Here is a 22,374-nt window from a genome sequence, read left to right as displayed (position 1 = left end):
GGATGATGCTGGATCAGAAAAATAGGTTGTAATTCTCCCTTCTATTAATAAAGTTCTTCAAGTTTTCTTCCATATGATTGTGCAATTGTGAATGTTATCATTTGTGAATGCTATCATTTTTTCATTATATATCGAATTCTGTAATGTTTATGTTGTAATAGATCATGATGCTTTGATAGTTCTTTGTTGTTGTACTTGTGCAGGTACTCTCCAAGGAGGTTAAGTACGGGGAGGAGTTGCAAGCTCTGTCAAGGGAGAGAGAGATCAAGTAAGGGATTAAGCAGAAATTCCAGGTTGGTTCCATTATCTTTCTCTTATCTATTACACATAGAAGAAATCGTTGAATTTCTTTAAAGTGTTGTTTCTAGGGTAGCTGCCAAACCTAGAGGGCTAGTCATTCGACAAGACACTAGTTTTCCCAGAAAAAAATTGGCGACTCCGCTGGGGATGAACAGATGTTTGTTTGTTGTTATTTTTTGTTTTATAAACTATAGACAGAGCCTGAAGTCAGCCAGGTAGCCTTCAAACTACTCTTGCTCTGCAATTGCATAGTAGATGAATGTTGCTTCAGTCAATCTCTGGTTTAGTTTATGAATTAAACATTTGACTTACAAGCATTCTAGATGCCCTTTTGGTAGCTCAGTAACCTCTCAAGACCTTCCTCTATACTTTTCTCTTTACTGTCCATCAAAGCTCAGCCTAACTCATTGAAAACAACTGCACATCTAAGCCAAAACCCACTTCAGTTGCACTCCTTGGCCCATCGCACTGTCTGTCACTGTAACCCAGTATGCATCGCACCTCCCAAGTGTAGTAAGTGTGATGCATCCCTGTTTCTGTGAAGCCTAGGTGCGATGATTGACTGAACCCTTTTTCCATTCTAGAAATTGGGGGTTTTTGACCTTGTTTTCAATTTTGTTTAGTTGTTTTGCTGCGTATGAACAGTACCTCCTTACTGAAGTTTTCTTGCATCACATAGATTAGCCTCCATTAGATTAGGATTAGTGAATGTTTTTTGTGTATTTGTTCATCATTTACAATCCCTTGTCTAAAAGTTGTTTAAATCGGTCAGTTGCTTTGGTACAAAAAGTGTTGTAATCGTCGTTTTGTGTCGAAAAGAGAAGTGTTTTGAATTCTTCCTTCCTTTGATAGTCAATTGAACTTTTCTTCATCTATTTGGTTTGATTTGTTTCTATTTGAAGTGGCGAAAGAATTTTTTTTATTCAAAATTGAAAAGTGTCGTGGAGTCTTCGTTTCTCTTTTGAAGAAAAAATTGTCGAAAATGTCATTTTGAAAGAAATATTTCAGATCTCTGCTGCATTTATTTTTCCTTTTTGGAAATTTTCACATTAAGGAGAATGAAAACAAATACATGCATTTGCATTTAGCAGTTGTAGATTTTTGTGTGAAAAAAAGATTTAGGAAAATGCACTAGTGTGTGCTCTTTGCTCTTTGTTTGAAAGAATTGTAATCTTCTTTCCCTAGTAGCTAGGATTTTCATTGCTCAAAATAAACAAAGATTGTTTATCATTATAGATTGCATCTTAGGAATTTCAAATCATCATCACGCAGTGAACCATTGAAAGGCAAACTCTAAACAAGATCAACTTTAAAATAAATTTCAATGAACCTAACATCGCTTTAGAACTTAATGAAACATATCTAGAGGTCTAGGCTAGAGACGTGTTCCGCATCATTAAAACTAGTGGCTATCATTTTCATTGAAGGTTGGGTGTTCCTCCTCCTTGATACGACAAGTGCTAGCACACACTTGTGCTCCCCATACCGTCGCATATATATTGGGAGACCACAATAGGCTTATATCCTTTATCCATAGGAAGCCGAGTCTGTCGCATTATTGATCGCAATGCAATGAACACAGCATTCAGGAAGATTGACTGCCGTACATAAGTCCTTGGTAATTTCTCTTTAATTTATCACCAAGGTGTATATTGCAGTTTTGCGATTGGTTTGGTAATCCCTCGGTCTAGATTTTCCAGAGTAGTCACTTTCGTTCCTTTTCAACTCTTTAAAATAAAATGTCCATCTGAGCACTTGTCACTTCAGGCTCATTAAAAATCGAAGGAGACTAGAGTCATCTTTAGCTTTTTCTTGACTCTTAAAAACTAAAAAAGCAAAGTTGTTTCAAAGCGTCATTAAAATTAATTGAATTCATAATAACATCATTTTCCCCTTAATTTTGAGTTGATCAAGTAATCCGTAATTGTGGAAGAAATTCAATCAAAACCTCGTCATTCGCGGAGACTAGCGAGTCAACCGTCTTTGACTCCGAAAGCGAAGCCAATCCAGACAACGCGATCTCATTTAATTGAGTCTAATTCATCTGGTTTATTTGAAACTTTTGTTTCAACATCGTTAGAGACTACAATTACTCCAATCATTTCTGGTACATCTGCCTTTAGAGAAGAAGTTCCGCAGTTACAAGAGGACATTAGAACTGATCCTAGTGTAACGGTAGACACTTCTATACCTGAAACAACTCCATCTAGAGTTGATCCAGAACCCATCTCAGTTCAAACCGAGGCTACATTTGAACCAGTAGTTGTTCAAGAACCTCCCTTTGAGACTGAAGTTCACTTACCTGAACATCTGGAAGTTGAGTTTCAGAATTCAGAAGGTGTCACCCCTCCAGTATCTGTCACTGCAGAAGCTATACCTTCTTCGGCTCCAGAAATCTTTTATGGACCTGACAGTCTACCTCTTCCACTTGGTCTGATTGCTATAGAGGAGATAGTAGAGGATCCCCCATCTAGTACCCCGTTACATTTTGGAACTGGGATTCATTTGTGTCCTTCTACTCCTGAGTTTGGTTCTTTTAATCCTCCTTCATCGCAAGTTCCTGTCGAATCGCTAGGAAATATTTTGGATAGATTAAACATGTCTGAGAAACCATCAACATCTAGGAATGTGTCATCTGATGCAGCTGCGGCAGAACTTCCTGCTGCCATTCCTACAATGTTTGCTAATATACCATCTGTTCTGGCTAGTTATCAATCACTAGCTGGAGTCCACTCAGGGGCTGCTTCAGCAACATGGTCTGCTCCTATTTATTCATCCAGAGTCCCATCTGGTATTTCTTATGTTGAAACTCAGCAATTTGATCCTGCATGCCAGTATCAATTTGGGTAGACCAGTCTTCAAAGATCGATGTATCCTTTAAACACTGGACTACCACCGTATGGAGGGTAGTATGCCTTTTCATTGTTTCCTCCTAGGGAACAACCATATGAGAGTTTCCAACAAAATTCAGGTCAAACTAGAATTACATCTATTGGTTGGATACCAATACTACCACAACAACCAAGGGTTGTATATCCAACGCAACTGATCCAACCTATGTCGAAAATTCCCACTACACCTGCTATTATGACTGTGTCACAAGCACAAGCACAACTTGTTGTGTCTCAACCTCAAGTCTCTCAGGTTACGATACAACAGCCACTTGTCTCTATGGCCCAATTGCAACCTCAGGTTAGTGCTTCTTTATCTGGAACAACTCAGGCACAAACGAGTATTGTCAATTTGCATCTTGGTCAATCTTCTAGTATTGGGCAACAACAAATGGTCCAACAACCATGGCTGGCCCAATACCAACAACCACAATTCTAGCAAACCCAACCTCAGTTTGGGCTTGGTTTACAAGCTCAAACTGGGCTTGGTCAATACCAAGCCTATCGAGGACCTGAGCAACAAGGCTTTGTAGGCTTTGGGCAGCCGCATTTTCAAAATGGTTATCAACAACCACACAATATTAGTTATGTCCAATAGCCTTATCAAAGTTACCAGCATGAGACACATTATGCTAGTATGCAAAGACCTACTGCTCAGGTGATTCCATCTTATCCTGGGTATGCTTCCCCTAACCTAAATCAATATTTGCCTTTTGTAGCAACTCTGGAATTACCAAATTTGAACCGGCTAACGAATGATCCAATTGCATACGCCCCTTGGTGGCTAGCGATTCCTCATAAAATTCCCTCTAATATTCCTAAATTCAATGGAAATCTAGGTGAAGATCCATTGAATCACGTAATGACTTTTCATTTGTGGCACTCATCTAACACCCTGAATGATGATTCAATTAGGCTTCGCCTTTTTCAGAAAATGCTCACTGGTCCAGCAATGAAATGGTATATTGAATTGCCCAAAGCTTCGTTTGATAACTTCAGCACCTTTGCCACTACTTTTCTAACCCACTTTCAGTTACCCATCAGGTACGAAATGGGAACAGAACTCCTTACCAACTTTAAACAGACGACGGCCAAATACATATCTGATCATATTCATGAGTGGTGGCATCGTCGTCGAATGGTAAAGACGTATGTTCCTGATCAGCTTTTAGCTGAGTGGTTTATTAAGTCCTTATTGCCATCTATCACTAAGGACATGGCGAAAGGAGGAGTTGTCACTAAAGAGCAAGTCATTGCTTGTGCCCAATATTTAGACTTGATCTATACTTAGTTTGGCACACTCTACAACAAAATTCCTGACGCTCCTAGACCAGAATTTTCCATTCCACCTCCTCCTAAATCGAATAGGGACTCTCATGCCGGTGACGGTGTGATCGGTGCCTCAAGCACGCAAACCGCAAGGGGTCCATCTGGTAAATCTCTTACTGTTTCTAGTCAGAATGCAAATGAAAAACCTCTTGCCTCAGAGATTAATGTCGTGTCATCTGACAAGGGAAAAAATCCAAAGCAACCAGGGGACAAGAAGAAAGGGAAAAATAACAAGAAGAAACAGGAGAATTCCACTCCTGAAAAATCATCTGAAAACCCTACTAGGCCAAAGAAACCTCCTCGTTTTCCATGTTTGATATGCAATGAGGAGCATTATATGAGGGAATGTCCACATCGATCTGAGGTTTCAAAACTTTTGAAGGCTTCGAAAACCTCAACAGTTTTGACTGATCCATTTCCAAACCAAGAAACTAATCTGGTTGCTATCGATAATGCTTCCACATCCCAAGTGTTAATGCTATCCATCTCAAAAAAGAAAAATGATGCTTTGGTATCAACAAGGATTAAAGATTATGGGAATCCATCGTCGTCGAACAACCAAGTTACTAATCAACCTAGTAGTTCGACAAAAACTTCACCAGAAGTTGTTCCACCCATTATTCCTGAATTAACTATAAAGCCACCAAATGGAGTCGTACATAAATTGACATTTAATCCTCGTACTCGAGCTGCTAAAAATTATAATATAGTGGAGGATCTATCTCAATCGCCATTCGCTATGTCGACACTTGAGGTATTGCAAAATTGTCCCTCCCAAAAGTAGGCTTTGTTATCAGCAATAGGTGGGATCGATCCAATGGATTCCAATCTTGTGGCCTTTAATCATAAAGGATATACACCTCAGTTACTGGCCCAACTTGCTTTCCTTATACAGGTAAAAGCCCTCAATAAAAAATTTCATCGAACCATCATTGATGAGGGGGCATCCACCTATATTATGTCAATGAGTTGCTGGAAAACTCTTGGTTCACCACCTTGTCGTGATCACCAACAACATTAAAAGCATTCGATGGAAGAACATACACTCCATATGGGATCTTAAGTAACTTGCAAGTTGAACTAGGGGGAAAGACAGTGGAAATTGAAGTTGAGGTCATTGATGGAAACCTTGATTACAATATTTTACTAGGAAGGCCCTGGATTTATGCTATGGTTGCTGTTGTGTCTACATATTTTAGAAAAATTGCATTTCTCTTCCAAGGTGGAATCACAATCGTTGACCAACTAGCCTTTTTTGCTAACGGTTCATAAGCTACTGGATTCTTTCCATTGATCCATGGAAGTTTACAATCGCTTCAAAATGTTGGAGTAGGTCTCCTAAAAGACCCTTCCTTAATGGGTATTTTTTCCCTCCCACCTCCATCTGGTTTCGCAGAAGTCGCCACAATGGAAACCTGTCAAACGATCTCTTCTACATCATCTGAGTTTAAGAAGAGTTCTGACTATTTTGATAGTGAGGATCATCACGAGGCATTTCCACCAAGCCCCATTGAATTTTTGTCACAATCAGTTTTCTGGGCTTGGGCGACAAACCCGAATCAGCACCCAACGAGTGTTTGGGTAGATAGGTCTTTAGAATATGGTACCTCTTCTGATCCTTGGTCTCGTATACATTCTATAGATGAAGGGATCATCCAATCAATGATGATAGAAGAGACGTCGTGGGAAAATTACCACCATCGTTCCCACCTTCGAAATGACAACGAAGATTATTCGAACGACCTCAATCATCCTTCAATTTTTTATTTTTTATTAAATTCTGTAAACAAAGTAGATTCCGAGTGAAATCTTTCCAACATTGAAGAAACTATCGCCATTAATATTTCGACCAAACCTAATATTGTAGAGAATATTCATGTTGGCAAATCCTGTTCTCCATCAGAACTAGAGATTTACTGTGCTCTTTTTCGTGAATTCAGAGATATCATTGCATGGTCATACAAAGAAATGCCAAGCATTGACTCGAGAATTGTTGAACATGAAATCAAGATGTATCCAGATGTCAAACTAGTACAATAGCAGCTTCGACCTGTTCATCCGAAGAAAGCCGCTACCATTAAGGCAGAAGTTGAAATTTTTTTGCGTGCTGGCTTCATTTACCCTGTTCCTCTCACTGATTGGGTATCGAATTTTGTTCCTGTGATGAAAAAACAAGGAACGATTAGAGTGTGCGTCGATTATAGGGATGTAAATCAAGCATGTCTGAAGGACAACTATCCTACACCCTTTATCGACCAAATTATTGATGAATGTGCCGAATGCGAAATCTTTTCATTCATGGATGGATTTTCTGGATACAATCAAATCAATATCCGCCCACAGGACCAGTCAAAAACTGCATTTATATGTCCGTGGGGCACATTCGCATATCGTAAATTACCTTTCGGTCTAAAGAACACATGGGCCACTTTTCAGAGGGAAATTAATTACGCCTTCCATGACATCAAACACATTGTTCAACCATATCTCGACGATTTTCCAGCTCATTCGCAAAAACGGACTGATCATCTGCAACATTTGAGAGCCATATTTCTACGTTGCCGACACTACAAGATACGACTCAATCTACACAAGTGTGTGTTTTGTATCAGTTCTATTTGATTACTTGGTTTTGTAGTTTCTAAGGACAGAATTCGACTCGACCCATTTAAGGTTCAGGCAATCCTTGACATGCCTCCACCTTCAAATTTGCTTCAGATTCAGAGACTCCAAGGGAAAGCTAACTTTCTGAGGAGGTTCATTCCACATTATGCTGAGCTCGCTAAAGGTTATACACGTCTTTTGAAAAAAGGAGTACCCTTCCACTAGGATCAAGTTGCGCAAGCTTCCTTTGATGCTTTAAAAGATTCCCTGATAAAAGCATCATTAATGTACGCTCCTGACTATCAAAAAGACTTCAACCTGTATCTCGTCGCTGCAGATACAACCATCACTATGGTTTTAGTGCAAGAAGATAATGGAATTGAACATCCTATATATTATTTAAGTCACAATCTTAATGATACAGAAAGCAAGTACTCTTATGTTGAAAAGTTGGCTTTAGCAACCGTTCAAGCAGTACAGAGATTTCGACACTATGTTCTCTTTTGCAAAACTACCATTGTGTCAGATTGCAACCCTATGACCTAAATTCTATCGCGTCAGTTACTAGGGGGAAAATATTCCAAATGGATAGCCATTTTGTAGGAGTTTGATCTGGAATTCACCACATCCAAATCAAAGAAATCTCTCGTCTTTGCGGAGTTACTTTGTGACCCTCCCTCGTCATCCAATTATTTAACATCCCAAGCATCAATCGTGGATGAGACTCTGTTTCTGATATCGTCAAGCGATACATGGTACGGGGATATACTGGTCTATCTCCAAACCCAAACTTTTAGGCCTAAAACCTCTCGCTCGGAAGAGCGGCGTACTCGATACCAAGCCAAAGACTATCTGATCATTGGTGATACACTTTACCGTCGTGGTGTCAATACAGTGCTACGAAGGTGCCTCATGCATGAGGAGGCCGAAAATGTTTTGAATGATTGTCATTCAGGTTCTTGTGGGGGGCATCTATCTGGTTACACTACTGCACAAAATATCTTATGAGTTAGTTACTTCTAGCCCACCATATTCAAAGATTGCATAATTGTAGTCAGAAGTTGCCATGCTTGTCAGATTTTTGATCGCAAAACTAGATTACCACCTGCACCACTGCATCCAATCGTTGTTGTTGGACCATTCGCTAAATGGGGCATTGATTTCAAACATGTAACCCCACCTTGACTGGGGGGCATGGGTATATTATAGTCGCTTTCGACTATTTTACAAAATGGGCTGAGGCAATGCCTACATTAAACAACAACGGTGAAATGACTGCTCTTTTCTTTTTCAATCATGTAGTTTCTAGATTTGGTGTACCATAGGCTATAGTCACAGATCATGGGTCGCATTTTCACAATCACATGATGATCGAATTGACTTCCAAATTAGGACTATCCCATGATAGTTCTACTCCATATTATCCGCAGGCTAACGGACAAGTTGAGGCAATCAACAAAGTCCTTAAGCACATGCTGCAGAGAATGATTGGAGTCCACAAATGGAATTGGCATTTAATCCTGTACTCAGCTCTATGGGCATATAGGACTTCGGTGAGAAATGCGACTAGATTTACGCCCTTTCAGTTGGTGTATGGTCTAGAAGCAGTCTTACCAATTCAGTGCGAAATCTCATCCCTCAAGCTTGCAATCGATCTGCTTCCCGAAACTTCTGAAGAAGAGGCTTGTTTCTTGGAATTAATCCATCTGGATGAAACCCGTCGTGATGCCGCGTTGGCTAACGAAGCACATAAGAAACGCGTCAAGGCACAATATGACAAAAATGTCAAGCCTTGTGTCTTCTCAGAAGGTGACCTGGTCTTGCTTTACGATCAGGATTCTGACAAATTAGGAGTAGGTAAATTTGAACCATTATGGATGGGCCCTTACATTGTTAAATGAGTATTGACAAAAGGAGCCTATGAGCTAGTCGATTATGATGGGATTCCACTGTCGCAGCCCCAGAACGGGTTGTATCTTAAACGTTACTATGCTTTATTAAGTATACTAAACTCATTATACATATGCTTTTATTGCATTTTTTAGTGTTTTCTTTTAGAGTTGTCATTTTGGTTAGGTAATCCACTTCACATTTGTTGCAGATGTCAGAATTTTTGGAACCGTTTGTTGGGTATGCCGATGGAGCTAGTCATAGTATGCAGAACCTATCTTCTGCGGCTTGGGCCATTTTCGCTCTAAGCGGCGAGTTAGTGAGTTTCAGGGGGATATGTATTGGTCGATCGACAAACAACATCCCTGAGTATAGCGCATTAATTGAGCTTCTCTCTGATGCCATTTCACATGGCATACGCCGACTCATTGTCAAGTTAGATTCACAACTCGTCATTCTACAACTTACTAGAATTTATTCCGTTCGAAACCCAGCTATTTATTGCATGTTCCTAAGATTTAGGATTTTGGAAAGACATTTTGATTTCATTCAATATCAACACATTTCCATAAACTTAAACACATTGGCTGATTCATTAGCAAACTATGTGTTAAATAGACATTTGCAGAATCTATAAAGAAAGCATTTAACATCAACATTTTCATTAAGATTTCATCACTTAACCAAAATAAAACTCCAAAAATCAAAAGTAGATAGCTATTTATAGTTTTTAAAAAATGTTTTGTGTCCAAGACAAAATCGGTCATTTAACTAAGAAACTCAAAATGAATGCAAAAGAACATCCTAGACTAGTGATGTTGGTGATAACATGTCACCGCTTGTGCTATCATGCGCAGGAGCCTAGTCCAATGACTCGGTACACCAGTAGTATGGCGCTGTAACCTCAAAGGTAACTCATCGGTCCTGACATCCTGAATATTGAGAGTGAGGCCCTCGATCTGATCCTGCAACACTACCAGGGTCTCCGATATGTCCAGATCCCGAAGGACGGCCCTTCCTACAGCCTCCCCTGCTGGAGCGTCATCTCCCACCCATGGGAATTCCACTAGTCGCACTGGTCCAATATCTACACACACATATAATTTTTTTTAGTCTTGGTAACATCAAAAACACAAAAAAATTATAAAACTAAGAAACAAAGATGTGGTCGAGTCATTTTACCTATAGCACGCCACTGCTCACCAGTTGGTAATGCCAAGTCTGGATTGCCTCGGAAATCCATCTCAACATATGGATACTCTGCAAAGACCATATCTTGGTGGTTGAACCACTCAAAAAATGCATCAGAGAAGGAGATTTGTGACTGGCTGACATGTCTGGCCATAAGATCCACCCATCTCTGCATCCGTGGTTCCCTCTGTGTTGGCAATCCCAGTGAAATGTTTTGAGGTTGCTTCAATCGAATCCTCTCCAAAGCAAAAGAAGTCAATATGGATCCATAGCCAAAATTCTTGGTTCTTCCATTCTTTACTTTGGATAGTTGTTCTTTTATGAAAGGAAGTATAGCCTCACACCAATTGAACATCTTCGGTTCCAGACATTCCAAGGCATACTGCATGTAAGATCTATTTTCTAAATGTAAGGTCGCACTGCCAGCCAATCTAGCAAAGGTAAATAAAATGGTCCTCAAAGGTCGATCAGTGACGTCCCAGATGTTAATCTTACCATCTCTACTGGGCTGAGATCCATCCCTGCAGAACTGACGAATGTAATCTTTCACAGATTCACCCCCACAAGCAAATCCTGATAGTGAAAGAGGGGCACCACGCCTCGACAACCCCGTCAGAAAGTAAATGTCCTCGACCGTGAGAGGAATGGATTTACCTCTAATCTGGAATACCTGGTAAATAGGATCCCAAGCATCGAGAAAATACTGCAATAGACTAATCTGTTGTCTCATGTTGGATATGTGGAAGAACTTCAACAAACCACAGTTTCTTAATGCATCCACTGTGCCCTGGTCATGTAAAGCAATCATATCCTCCTCTTCATGTTCTCATTCACGCCATGTGACAACCATCTTGATCCAACAAATATCTGAAATGCAGACAAAAGATGAGTTAGGATCCAAATTTGAGCAAAAATAGGAAAAAATTTGATGAAAAAACACTATGTGAAGTTGCCTTTCTGCACCCATCGCACCTTGCCTTTGGGCAAGGTGAGATGCATACTGACTGGCCAGTGTACAGCTCAGTATGCATCACACCTTTTGATATAAGATAGGTGCGATGATTGGGGAACGAAATCTTCAAACCCCAGGGGCCCAGAAAAGTGGAAAAACTAGCTCATAATCAAGAAAAGATGGAATGAAAATGAAGAGCTCAGGGATAGCTCCTACCTGGTCTTGACGGTGCAGAAAAATGGTCCACAGGATCTACCAAAACCGACCGGTGAAATTTGAGGGGGGAAACCGCTCCAAATCTCCAAAATCCCAAATTTGAAATGAAATGATGAAAGTGAAAGGTAAAACTACTTTTTATATTTACTATTCACGTACTTCAAGTAAAATGTTAGTTTTAGTTCATTTTTCATCCATATATATGTATTTCTAATCAATTTGATGGAGTGATTGAGCAGGTTGAACGACTGACGAAAGAATCTGATGTGCTAAACAATGAATTGAACATCTTTGACCACTGCTTCAAGCATAATTTTGTCATTTCAAGCTTGTGTAAAAATGAAACTGACTCCAAGCATAGTTTGTTCATTTCAAGCTTGTGTAAACATGAAACTGAATCCAAGCATAGTTCCCCCATGGTTCAAGCTTGTCAAAAAATGAACCCACCTTCAACTAAATAACCTTTGTGATTGCCATTCTATCAGCCTTTTGAGCCTTGGTTGTGTACCTCTCATCACCACCATCCCTTTGGCCGATCATACGCTCTCACTTGGTTGTTTTACCCTTTTTGAGGAACAGTTGTGATGAGTGGTCTTATTAGCCAGCCTCTTCACAAAATTCACCATGTTTTGAGAAGTTCCAAATTCATCAGAACCAGTTGCTACCCTAGACACCACTCCTTCCTCAAAAATCGAGTCTCCTTTAAACCTTTTTCAGACTCGTTAAATATGAAAAGATTGTCGAGCGCCGACCTTTCCATCTCATTAAAGTGATTGGCAATTCCATCCCTCCTATATGATTTTATACTTTTTCGAACCTGAGCGATTATCTTACGAAAAAGTCGAGCGCATGTCTTTTTCGGCTCGTTAAAGTGATCGGAAAAGTCATCCCTTTTGTATTATTTTATCCTTTTTCGGACTTAAGGGATTATTTTACGAAAAATAACTTTTGGAGTTTTCTTTTCATCCCTTTTCAAACTCTATAAACATGAAAAGGACCGAGTTATCCTTGTCATTAAACTCGTTAAAACAATAGCGACAAACTTGTCCATTCTAGACAAGATCGAGTTTCACTATCGCTAGACTCGTTAAAATATAGCGACAAGTTTGCTCAAAGGGAAAATTTCAGAACAAGCATATGTTATCCTCCTCAAGCTTGAAAAAAATAAAGAGGTACTGGTCAGCAATGACTGGGGAAAAAGGGAAAAAAATTTGAAGAATTTATGGTAGCAGGTCGCTCTTGAACATGAAACTTTCACTCCATCACCATTATTGAGTTGGGTTGGGTTATTCTGTTCACCGGTCATCTCACCATTGGTCTTTCATACCATCCACATTTTGGGTTAACATTACCAATTCATCTCAGTGTCATCGACATGTTCAAGAGAAGTCATTCAATTGAGAAACCACCATCCAGTTAATGTCTTATCCACTGCAATACCTCCAACCTTCATTTTTCATGACCGCCATTCCTGTACCTTGTGTCGTTAGTTCATTTTCACCTCCAGAAATCATTTGCTTCATTTCGTGTCGTAGATGTGGGATACATTAAGGCCCTCCTACGACAAGTCACTTCTTGTCAACATCAACTCATTATCCAAGAAGTTGACTTAGAAAGACCCCTTTCAGTACTTTGAAGCTTGCATGCATCAAAGGCAAGTTTCTCACTTCCGGCGATAGGTTGACATCAATGGCCTTCGACCGAGAGATTTTCCGTGGTGTTCAACATCGGATCATATATTCACACCACGTGAATTGTACTGTAGTACCTTGAGGGTCATTATCATTATCGGTGATTCCTCTCGCGTCCGTTAACAACTTACATCATTGGCTGGTAATCAGGCGATGTCTTTCCATGTTTGACTTTAGAACATCTCTTCACATGGATTGACTTGTACATCGGGCAAAGATTGAACGAGTTTGAAGACCCTGGATCTAGTTTCATCCATCCAGGCTGCGATATATTCAGGGATATAAAAACATCAAATGTACAAAGGTGCTGCACAGATGGTCATCCGAACCAAGGATGATGACTCTACATCTGAAGAATCACCAGTCTGCATCTACAGACGACTATCTGATCTATGTACATGAAATGAATTTATAAAGCTGAGTATGGGAATGCCTCCCTCAGCTAGATCATGAAAATTATATTATGATGATGTATTATATTGTAACTTATGCAGGTCACCTTCCACTTCAAAACCTCAGATCCTCATGATAAAGCATTTCACCCGACATCAATATTTACGAATTCATGCTTTAGGGGGCAACTGTTATAGACATATTTGGGCACATCAACCCCAAACTTATATGTTAATAAACTAGGGCTCTTCAACCCTTAAAAGATTTGTTTCATACCATAAAAGAACATAGTCATCTGATTACATCATTCCCCAAAAGTTCCACCTGAGAAACCATCCAGAAATGGCCTAAACTGAACAATACTGATTGCTCCACTGGCAGGGTGCGATGCATACTAAGTGGTACACTGCCAGGGTGTGATGCATACTGATTAGGCCTTCTATAGGTTGTGATGGCCAAGGATGGACAAATGTCTGAGACAGCTTGCTAGGTGGTTGCTCATAGAATCTTCTGGAAACTTCTCCCATGCCACTTGCCTCTCTGAATTCACCCAGGGATGAGTAAGAGATCCAAGAAATCTCCAAGTGGAACCAATTGTAACAAGTGGAATGACACTAATCAAACCCCATGGATGACTCACACCCTTACACACATCTATAAATGGATCCCTCATCTAAGAGGTCCAGAGGTGAATTGCAAGGAAGTGTTGATAATTTGTAATTGAGGAAAGATCATTGTATTGTTGGTGTGTTCTTGCTATTTCATGAGGTGAAAAGGGATTGATGTTGGGAGGATGATGCTGGATCAGACAACTGGGTTGTAATTCTCCCTTCTATTAATAAAGTTCTTCAAGTTTTCTTCCATATGATTGTGCAATTGTGAATGTTATCATTTGTGAACGCTTCATTTGTTCATTATATATCTGATTCTGTAATGTTTATGTTATAATAGATCACGATGCTTTGACGATTCTTTGTTGCTGTACTTGTGCAGGTACTCTCCAAGCGGGTTAAGTACGGGGAGGAGTTGCAAGCTCTATCAAGGGGGAGAGAGATCAACCAAGGGATTAAATGGAAATTCTAGGTTGGTTCCATTATCTTTCTCTTATCTGTTACACATAGAAGAAATCATTAAATTGCTTTAAATTGTTGTTTCTAGGGTAGCTGCCAAACCTAGAGGGCTAGTCATTCGACAAGACACTAGTTTTCCCAGAAACAAGATCCCTAAACTTTAGCATTGCCTATCCATTTGACAGAATATTTATTGCCTAACTACTAAGAAAATCGTCCTATAAGCTAGTGTTCTCACATGAAGAATATACATTTTGTATGGATGTCTTCAAACTAACTATGTAGAAATTTATAGTTCAGATTTAGCCATTTTTTCCATCTTAAACTCACTTTTCTCATTTGTTTTCATCTTTAGCATGTGACTGAAAGTCAAGAAAGTCTTCTTCATATATGTTCAATCTTATTATCTTTGCATATAAACAGATAAATAAATTCCTCATTTTATCATCCCATTTACCTTCTAGGCACAATTGAATTAGTTTATTCTACTAAAGCAATTCATGTGAACTAGTTTCCAAGCATGAATTTCTCTTGTTGTTTCTCCTTAGCAAATTGAGATTGAATAAAAAATTTCCTCGAGAATAAAACAAGTGAAGATTTATTTGACATGTTACTTCTTCTCAAACTCAATGTCACTTCTTTATATGAGTTTCTTTTTGTTGACACCTAATCCGAAACGGATGAGGTGAAGCTGGACAGTCATCTAGAAGATGAACTGATCCGTTTTGTATATGTATAAATAATAATAGTCTAATGAATAAAATCATCCAGTTGTTTCTTGCGCTCATTAATTTCTGAGCTAACCTGGCCTGACATGGTATCAGAGCGCAGGTCCCAGAAATAACTCCTGCCTCTGCCAGGTTTCTGCTGCCTCATGAAACCTCTGTCCTGAGAGACTGCGCATCCGTTTTCTCTGAGAGACTGCGCATTTTTTTTGTATAAATGTTTGCCTGACACACCTCTGCTCCTCTGCTCCCTGGCGCACCAGCGCTGCATACGCTCTCTTCTCTTCTGACATCTCTGCTCTCCTGACAAATCTGCTCTCTGGAAGGACGAAGAAGCGCCGGCAACTGAGGGCTTTGTTGTCCTCTCCGCCTCCACCTCCAAACGGCAGCACGTTGCATGGATTTGCGTTTCTCTATCTGCACAGAGCTGCAAGAGAGATGCGTAAGTATTGGCATTGAATTTTTGATCAATTCTTTGTATCTTTTTCATTCTGCGGACTCCTCACGCAGAAGTGTTTGTGCCTAGATCTGAGAATTTAGTGAGTCCATTCCCGTTCCTCGTGCTCACTGTGACGTTGATGCTGTATGATTACTGCTCGTTTGAGAATAGTATTATCACGTGAAAGACTTTGGAGCTCTTCTCCAAGCTCCAAAACTCTTTTCCATCTTCAGTAGTTTTACCTTTTGGCTTTCCACTATTCACTTCCTTGGTTTCAAATATGTATCTATGGTGGCGAAAGAAAATAAAATCCCGTTGGTTATGAAAGGTTACCGCACGTCGACCACGAAAGTTGGGATCATGAGGAAAAACTGATGCAATCATCCTGCCTATTCGGTGTCCAAGCCGCGTAGTGAAATTATTTAGTATAAGCTCTGGTTGATGGCTTGTTGGGTTACCATGATTCTTTATATCCTTGCGCAAAACAAGACTAGAGAGATTAAAATGGGCTGTGGGACCATCCGGCAAATTGATAAATAGCATTCCATTTGGCTCCCTGCGATTTGTATGGACAACAACAATAAAGGTGAAATCTTGATTTTTGGCATATTCCACAATCTTTTTTAATTCAAAGGTTCCTCGCTTGTAATAATGCGCATTTGGAATAACAGACAACAGCTCCTCAATAAGTTGGTTTCCTCTAGTGCACCGAAAGCGTGAGGTTGTGATCAGAATTTTTGGTGTTTGTACACGGCTGAAATATGCACTAAATTCATCAGAGCATTGTCAAATATCTGAGCAGAGTATTGTCATCAGTATATACAAATGTTTATACATAATATCTGTTTGATTGGTATATGAGCAAATGTTTATACACAATATCTGTTTGATTGGTATATGAGCAGAGTATTGTCATCAGCATATGTAAGCGTTGTATTTTTTATGAGTTGTTGATTTGGCAGCACGAGCTTTTAAATATTACACAGCCTCTTTTTGATTGAGCAGTTTTATGCGATGATAGCAGTTTTTGGTTGAGCAGTTTTGGGTCTAAAGCATCTGTTGTATTACATGATATATATTGATATATTGAAGTGATATATTAATACATTGAAGTGATGCCTTGCGCATTTTTTTTTCAAAACAGTAGTATTGCAGTGATGAAATGCTGATATTTTTTTAGCAAATATTAGAGGGATTTGAAGGCTGTGGCATAAGGATTTTTTTTTCTCAGCAGAAATTTTTTCTATCAACAGAAGTTTTTTTTTTATCAGCAGAGATATTTTGTTACAGTATGCATTCAAGAGAAAGAAGAAGATATTTCAGAGGCAGGGGGGGCAGACACCCTCTAGAAGAAAAGGCAGACTTACATTGCATTCGCTGCAAACAAAAAGGATCTCATGATGCTTCTACATGCAAGCTACCATGGGAAAAGATTGAGCAGAGAAGAAATCAGCAGAAAGGTAAAACTGATGACTCAGACAAAGGTAAAGCACCTGAATCCGCTCACTATATTGAGGCACAATGTAACATTGGAGTAAATGAAGATCTGTTTAATGCTTCACTTACTTCTTCGAAAAATGACTGGTTGCTTGATTCAGGAGCAACCTGTCATATGACTCATAGGAAAGATTTTTTTGAAGATTTCACTGATAATGTTGATGGAGCAGTATACTTTGTAGATCAGTCAAAAATCAAGCCATTAGGGCTTGGCACAGTCAGGCTTAAACTGCCTGGTCTTCCAGACTTTCTTCTGGATCATGTTCTATATCTCCCACAGCTCAAGAGAAACTTGCTGTCCCTGGTCCACATCCGCCAGCAAGGTCACTCCATTCATATGTTTGATGGAAAGCTTGAGGTAAGAAAGGCATCTGACCATTCACTTGTCATGAGGGGTATAGAAGAAGAAAGACTTCTTAAACTGCAAGGAACCTCTGCTCGTGCACAACATTTTTCATATATTTCTCATCATGATGAAGGTACACTTCCATCAAGTCTATTATGGCATGCTAGATTTGGACATTTAAACTATGATAGTCTCCGCTTGTTGAAGAAAAATGGTGTTGCTGGTTTGCCTACAATTCCTAGAAAACATAAACAATGTGATGCTTGCATTCTAGGAAAGCATAGCAAACAGTCTTTTCATGATTCACATTCAAGAGCACATAGGAAGCTTGAACTTATTCATTCAGATTTATGTGGTCCAATGCCTGTTCCTTCTGCAAATGGAAATAAGTATATCATGACATTTATTGATGATTACACCAGAATGTGTTGGGTTTATTTATTGAAGAACAAATCTGATGCTTTTCAAACATTCAAGAATTTTCATAAGTGGATTGAAAATGATGCACAATCTCATATTGGGTCTATTCGCACTGATAATGGAAAAGAATATACATCAAATGAATTTGAACACTATCTTCGCCAACATGGGATTAAACATCAAACAACTGTGCCTTATAATCCTCAACAGAATGGTGTAGCTGAAAGAATGAACAGAACAATTTTGAATATGGTACGATCCATGCTTTTCTTCAAAAATGTAAAGACAATGTTTTGGGCTGATGCTGTTCTATGTGCTGCATATATAAAGAATAGATGTCCATCTAGTGCTATAAGAAACAAGACTCCTTATGAATTGTGGTATGGACATGTTCCTTCGGTAAAACATCTCAGGATATTTGGTTCCACCTGTTATGCTTTAATACCAAAGGTACATCGAAACAAACTTGGTGCTAGAAATCGTAAGTGTATCTTCCTGGGGTATTCAAACACATCTAAAGCATACCGCCTTTATGATGAAGTAAATAAAAAGTTTGTTTTATCTAGAGATGTCATTTTTCTTGAATCATCCAAATCTGACAGTGTTGTTGAGCGGCAACTTGATCGCTTGGATAGATTCACAAAACCGAAATCATTTCAAGAGTTTGATAATCAGATTCCACATCTTGAAGGGGGATTCCTATACTAGATCAACATGTGGAATCTTCTTCTGAAGAACAATCTCCCCTGCATGACACTCCAACAACGGATGATGCTTTAAGTGATGTAATTGATAGAATTGGGAGACTCAATCTTGATTCAGACCCAACTCAATCAACAGAACAGCCTGGACCATCTCAGAAAGGTCCCCCAAAATGGCTGACAAAGACACTTGAAAGTGTTCATCCTGATGAAATTGGAAAAACAGGAACCAGAAATTCAAACCGACAAGATGGAGGTGATGTAGATAACTCTAATTCACCTGTTGATATGGATGTTACTTATGATTGTGAATTGAACTTGTCTACAGATTTTGAACCAACTTCCTTCAAAGAAGCTGCTTCTCATGATGAATGGAAAGAAGCGATGCAGAAGGAGTATGATGCCCTCATAAAGAATGGCACTTGGAAGCTGGTTGATCCTCCATTTGAAACCAAACAAATTGGCTGCAAGTGGGTCTACAAGAACAAGTACAAAGCTGATGGCTCACTTGACAAGCACAAAGCTAGGCTTGTGGCAAAAGGTTTTGCACAGAAGGAAGGGGTCGATTATGAGGAAACTTTTGCTCCCACAGCAAAATGGGCCACCATCCGGACACTCTTTGCACTAGCTGCTAAGAACGGTTGGAAAGTCCATCAAATGGATGTAAAAACTACATTCTTGAATGGAGATCTAAAATAGAATGTTTTTATGTCCCAGCCTGAAGGATTTGCTGTGAAAGGACATGAACACAAAGTATGCAAACTTGTGAAGTCCTTGTATGGCCTCAAACAAGCACCACGAGCTTGGTATGAAAAACTAACTGAGCATCTTCTGAAACTCAACTTCAAACATTTTGATCTTGATGATGCAACTTTATTTGTCAAGAAAGTTGGCAAAACAGTTGTATATCTTGTGGTATATGTAGATGATCTTTTAATGACAGGGAACAATGAAAGCTATATTGCATCCATAAAGAAAGAATTAGGAAATTTTTTTGAAATGACTGATTTGGGCTATGTTCATTACTATCTTGGCATTGAAGTAACCCAACATCCAAAGTCCATATTTATTTCTCAAAAGAAATACATTGGAGATTTGTTAAACAGATTTGGCATGATAGAGTGCAATCCCCTTTCTACTCCAATGGAACAAAACTTGAAGCTCACATCTATTGAAGGAAAGGAATTTGAGGATGCAACAAAGTATAGACAGCTTGTAGGAAGTCTCATCTACCTCACTACTACCAGACCAGACATTTCATTTGTTGTTGGAATCCTCTCTAGGTTTATGCAAAAGCCTTGTGAGGGACATTGGTCTGCTGCAAAAAGAGTTCTAAGGTACTTGAAGGGAACTCAAGACCTTGGAATCAAGTATACACAGGTGGACGACTTCAACTTGATTGGATACTCTGATTCAGACTTCGATGGAGACAAAGAAACTGGGGTATCTACTTCAAGATATGCTATGAGTCTTGGATCGGGAGCTGTCTCCTGGAGATCATGCAAACAATCAGTACCAGCAGATTCCACAACAGAAGCAGAATACGTGGTAGCAGCTGAAGCAACGAAAGAAATTGTGTGGCTCAGGAAAATTCTTAAAGATTTGCAAGTAAAACAAATACAATCTACTCCATGCATGATTGATAACACCTCTGCAATAAAGTTGGCCAAGAACCCAAAGTTCCATGATCGTACTAAGCACATCAATACTAAATATCATCTGATCCGACATCATGTTGAGGCCAAAACAATCCATCTCTGTCATTGTTCCACAAACGAGCAAATTGCAGAAATCTTCACCAAAGCGCTTGGAAGAGAAAAGCTTGAAAGATTCAGAACGATGCTTGGACTCACCAACATCCCTTCAGATTAAGGGGGGGAATGTTGACACCTAATCCGAAACGGATGAGGTGAAGCTGGACAGTCATCTAGAAGATGAACTGATCCGTTTTGTATATGTATAAATAACAATAGTCTAATGAATAAAATCATCCAGTTGTTTCTTGCGCTCATTAATTTCTGAGCTAACCTGGCCTGACACTTTTCTTGAGGCTAATTCATCTACTTCCAATTACAATCTGTCTATGACCTAAGACAACCAAGTTGAACAAGATTATAGACACAACTTCTGACAACTTGTGAAGAAAATAAAACAATATCTGACCCAATTGAGTTAAAGATATTGCAAATTATAGCTAATTTTAAGAGTAGTGGTAAGTTGTATGCACGAAACCCTCACTAACACTAATCGGTGAAGATATTTTGAATTTAAAGAATAGGTGTAATATTTCTTGAATAAAGCTAATAAATTTTAGAGTATTCATTTAAGAAACAATCCATAGATAAGGCTCTAGAATCTTGCAGACCAGTAAAAGACAAATAATTTACTCAATGGAAATTGCAAGAGAGAAATATGAAGCTTAAACTCATCTTGGAATTTGTATGCATCCAACCTAGTACAAATGTATAAAGTCGGGTTTCAATTGAGAGTCTTGATAGATCATGCTTTGTCCTTGTATAGTTAATCCAACATAGTAACATTTCCTTGGTATCCCCATGATGAAAAAGTTGGATGCTATCATCAAAGAGTTGCTAATTCTCTTGAATATTTGGTAGGTTTCAGTGAGTCTGTAACAGAAAAGGTTCATATACTCACAAATATTAAGAATATATGGAATATGGTAATATCCATAATAGGACAAGTAATATTTACATATAAGTAATATTTATATATAAGAATGTTGAATGTGCAAGTCATATCATTGGTTCCAAATGAGTGTTGAAATTCGATTGCAAGTTGAATTTTTAATCTTGGTAATTACTTGTGAGAGAATTATTATTCTCTTACCATTCTTGATTCTTTGTCAAAAAATTATACTTTAACAATTTTAATTGTAAGAGATTACTAATTCCTATGGTTTGTAGCATATATGGATGAGTGTTAGGATCCGAAGATATTGGGGTTGTCTTGGTTTTTGAAATGGATATTTTTTAGGATGTAAATAAATATGAAAGAAGAAATTCAAGTGGGTACATTTGGTCAAATACATTGGAAGGGTGTGTAAATGACATAGTTTTAGAAAAAATTCAAAAATTCCACTTGTTTTCCATATTTAATATTTTTGGTGGGTATGTGGAGATAACATGTGAAAATGATATGATGGGGTACAACTAGTTAAGAATGGACCAATAGTAGAAATCATGATAACCTGAATTTATGTATTGTTTTTCACACCAAATTTACATCATGGTAAAAATATGAATATCCCATTAAGTATTACCTAAATATGATTCAAAGAATCTCACCTTTAGCCTAAGTACATGGCAGAGTAATTTTTGAGGTGTAAAGTTTTATTAGAGGCATTGTTTGTTTGTTTTGGTTAGAAAAGGGTTTTCTCTTGGTTTTATGTGAATTTAAATTTATCATTTGTAGCATGTTGAGAAATGGGAAAGAATAACATGTGACATTTATTTTGCAGAAATTGATGTTGAATGAAACGATATAGAATTTAACCAAGCTACAATCTTCTTTGGTAAAGGCAGAGGAACATCTTAAAAATCTATCTAAGAGTACACCATATACAAAGTTTGAACATAAGTAATATATGGTTTTTTCTTTTGCATATAAGTTCTTTTCCCTACCTCATTAAGGTCGATTTTTCTATTGTCCTACTTGATTGATACCTTCTCATGACAGGAAGAATTTAAATATGAATAATA

The 22,374-nt window shown here is 38.6% G+C and overlaps 1 protein-coding gene across 1 annotated transcript; it reads right to left on the bottom strand.

Moving 5' to 3' along the window:
* Positions 1-15,841: 15,841 nt before the first annotated feature.
* Positions 15,842-16,471, bottom strand: LOC149197365 (uncharacterized; the record flags this gene model as incomplete). The annotated part of the gene is made up of 1 exon (XM_089408669.1): positions 15,842-16,471. A coding segment is annotated over one exon (630 nt), but the record flags the coding sequence as incomplete, so codon positions are not given.
* Between the last annotated feature and the right edge of the window lie 5,903 nt (positions 16,472-22,374).

The sequence above is a fragment of the Pinus tabuliformis genome, chromosome 2_2 (genome assembly GCF_031772625.1).
Source record: "Pinus tabuliformis cultivar Carrire ecotype Pingquan chromosome 2_2, CPIR1, whole genome shotgun sequence".
In the NCBI taxonomy this organism is placed as follows: domain Eukaryota; kingdom Viridiplantae; phylum Streptophyta; class Pinopsida; order Pinales; family Pinaceae; genus Pinus; species Pinus tabuliformis.
Note: the sequence above shows the minus strand (reverse complement) of the source record. Positions and strands in the feature narration are given on the sequence as shown.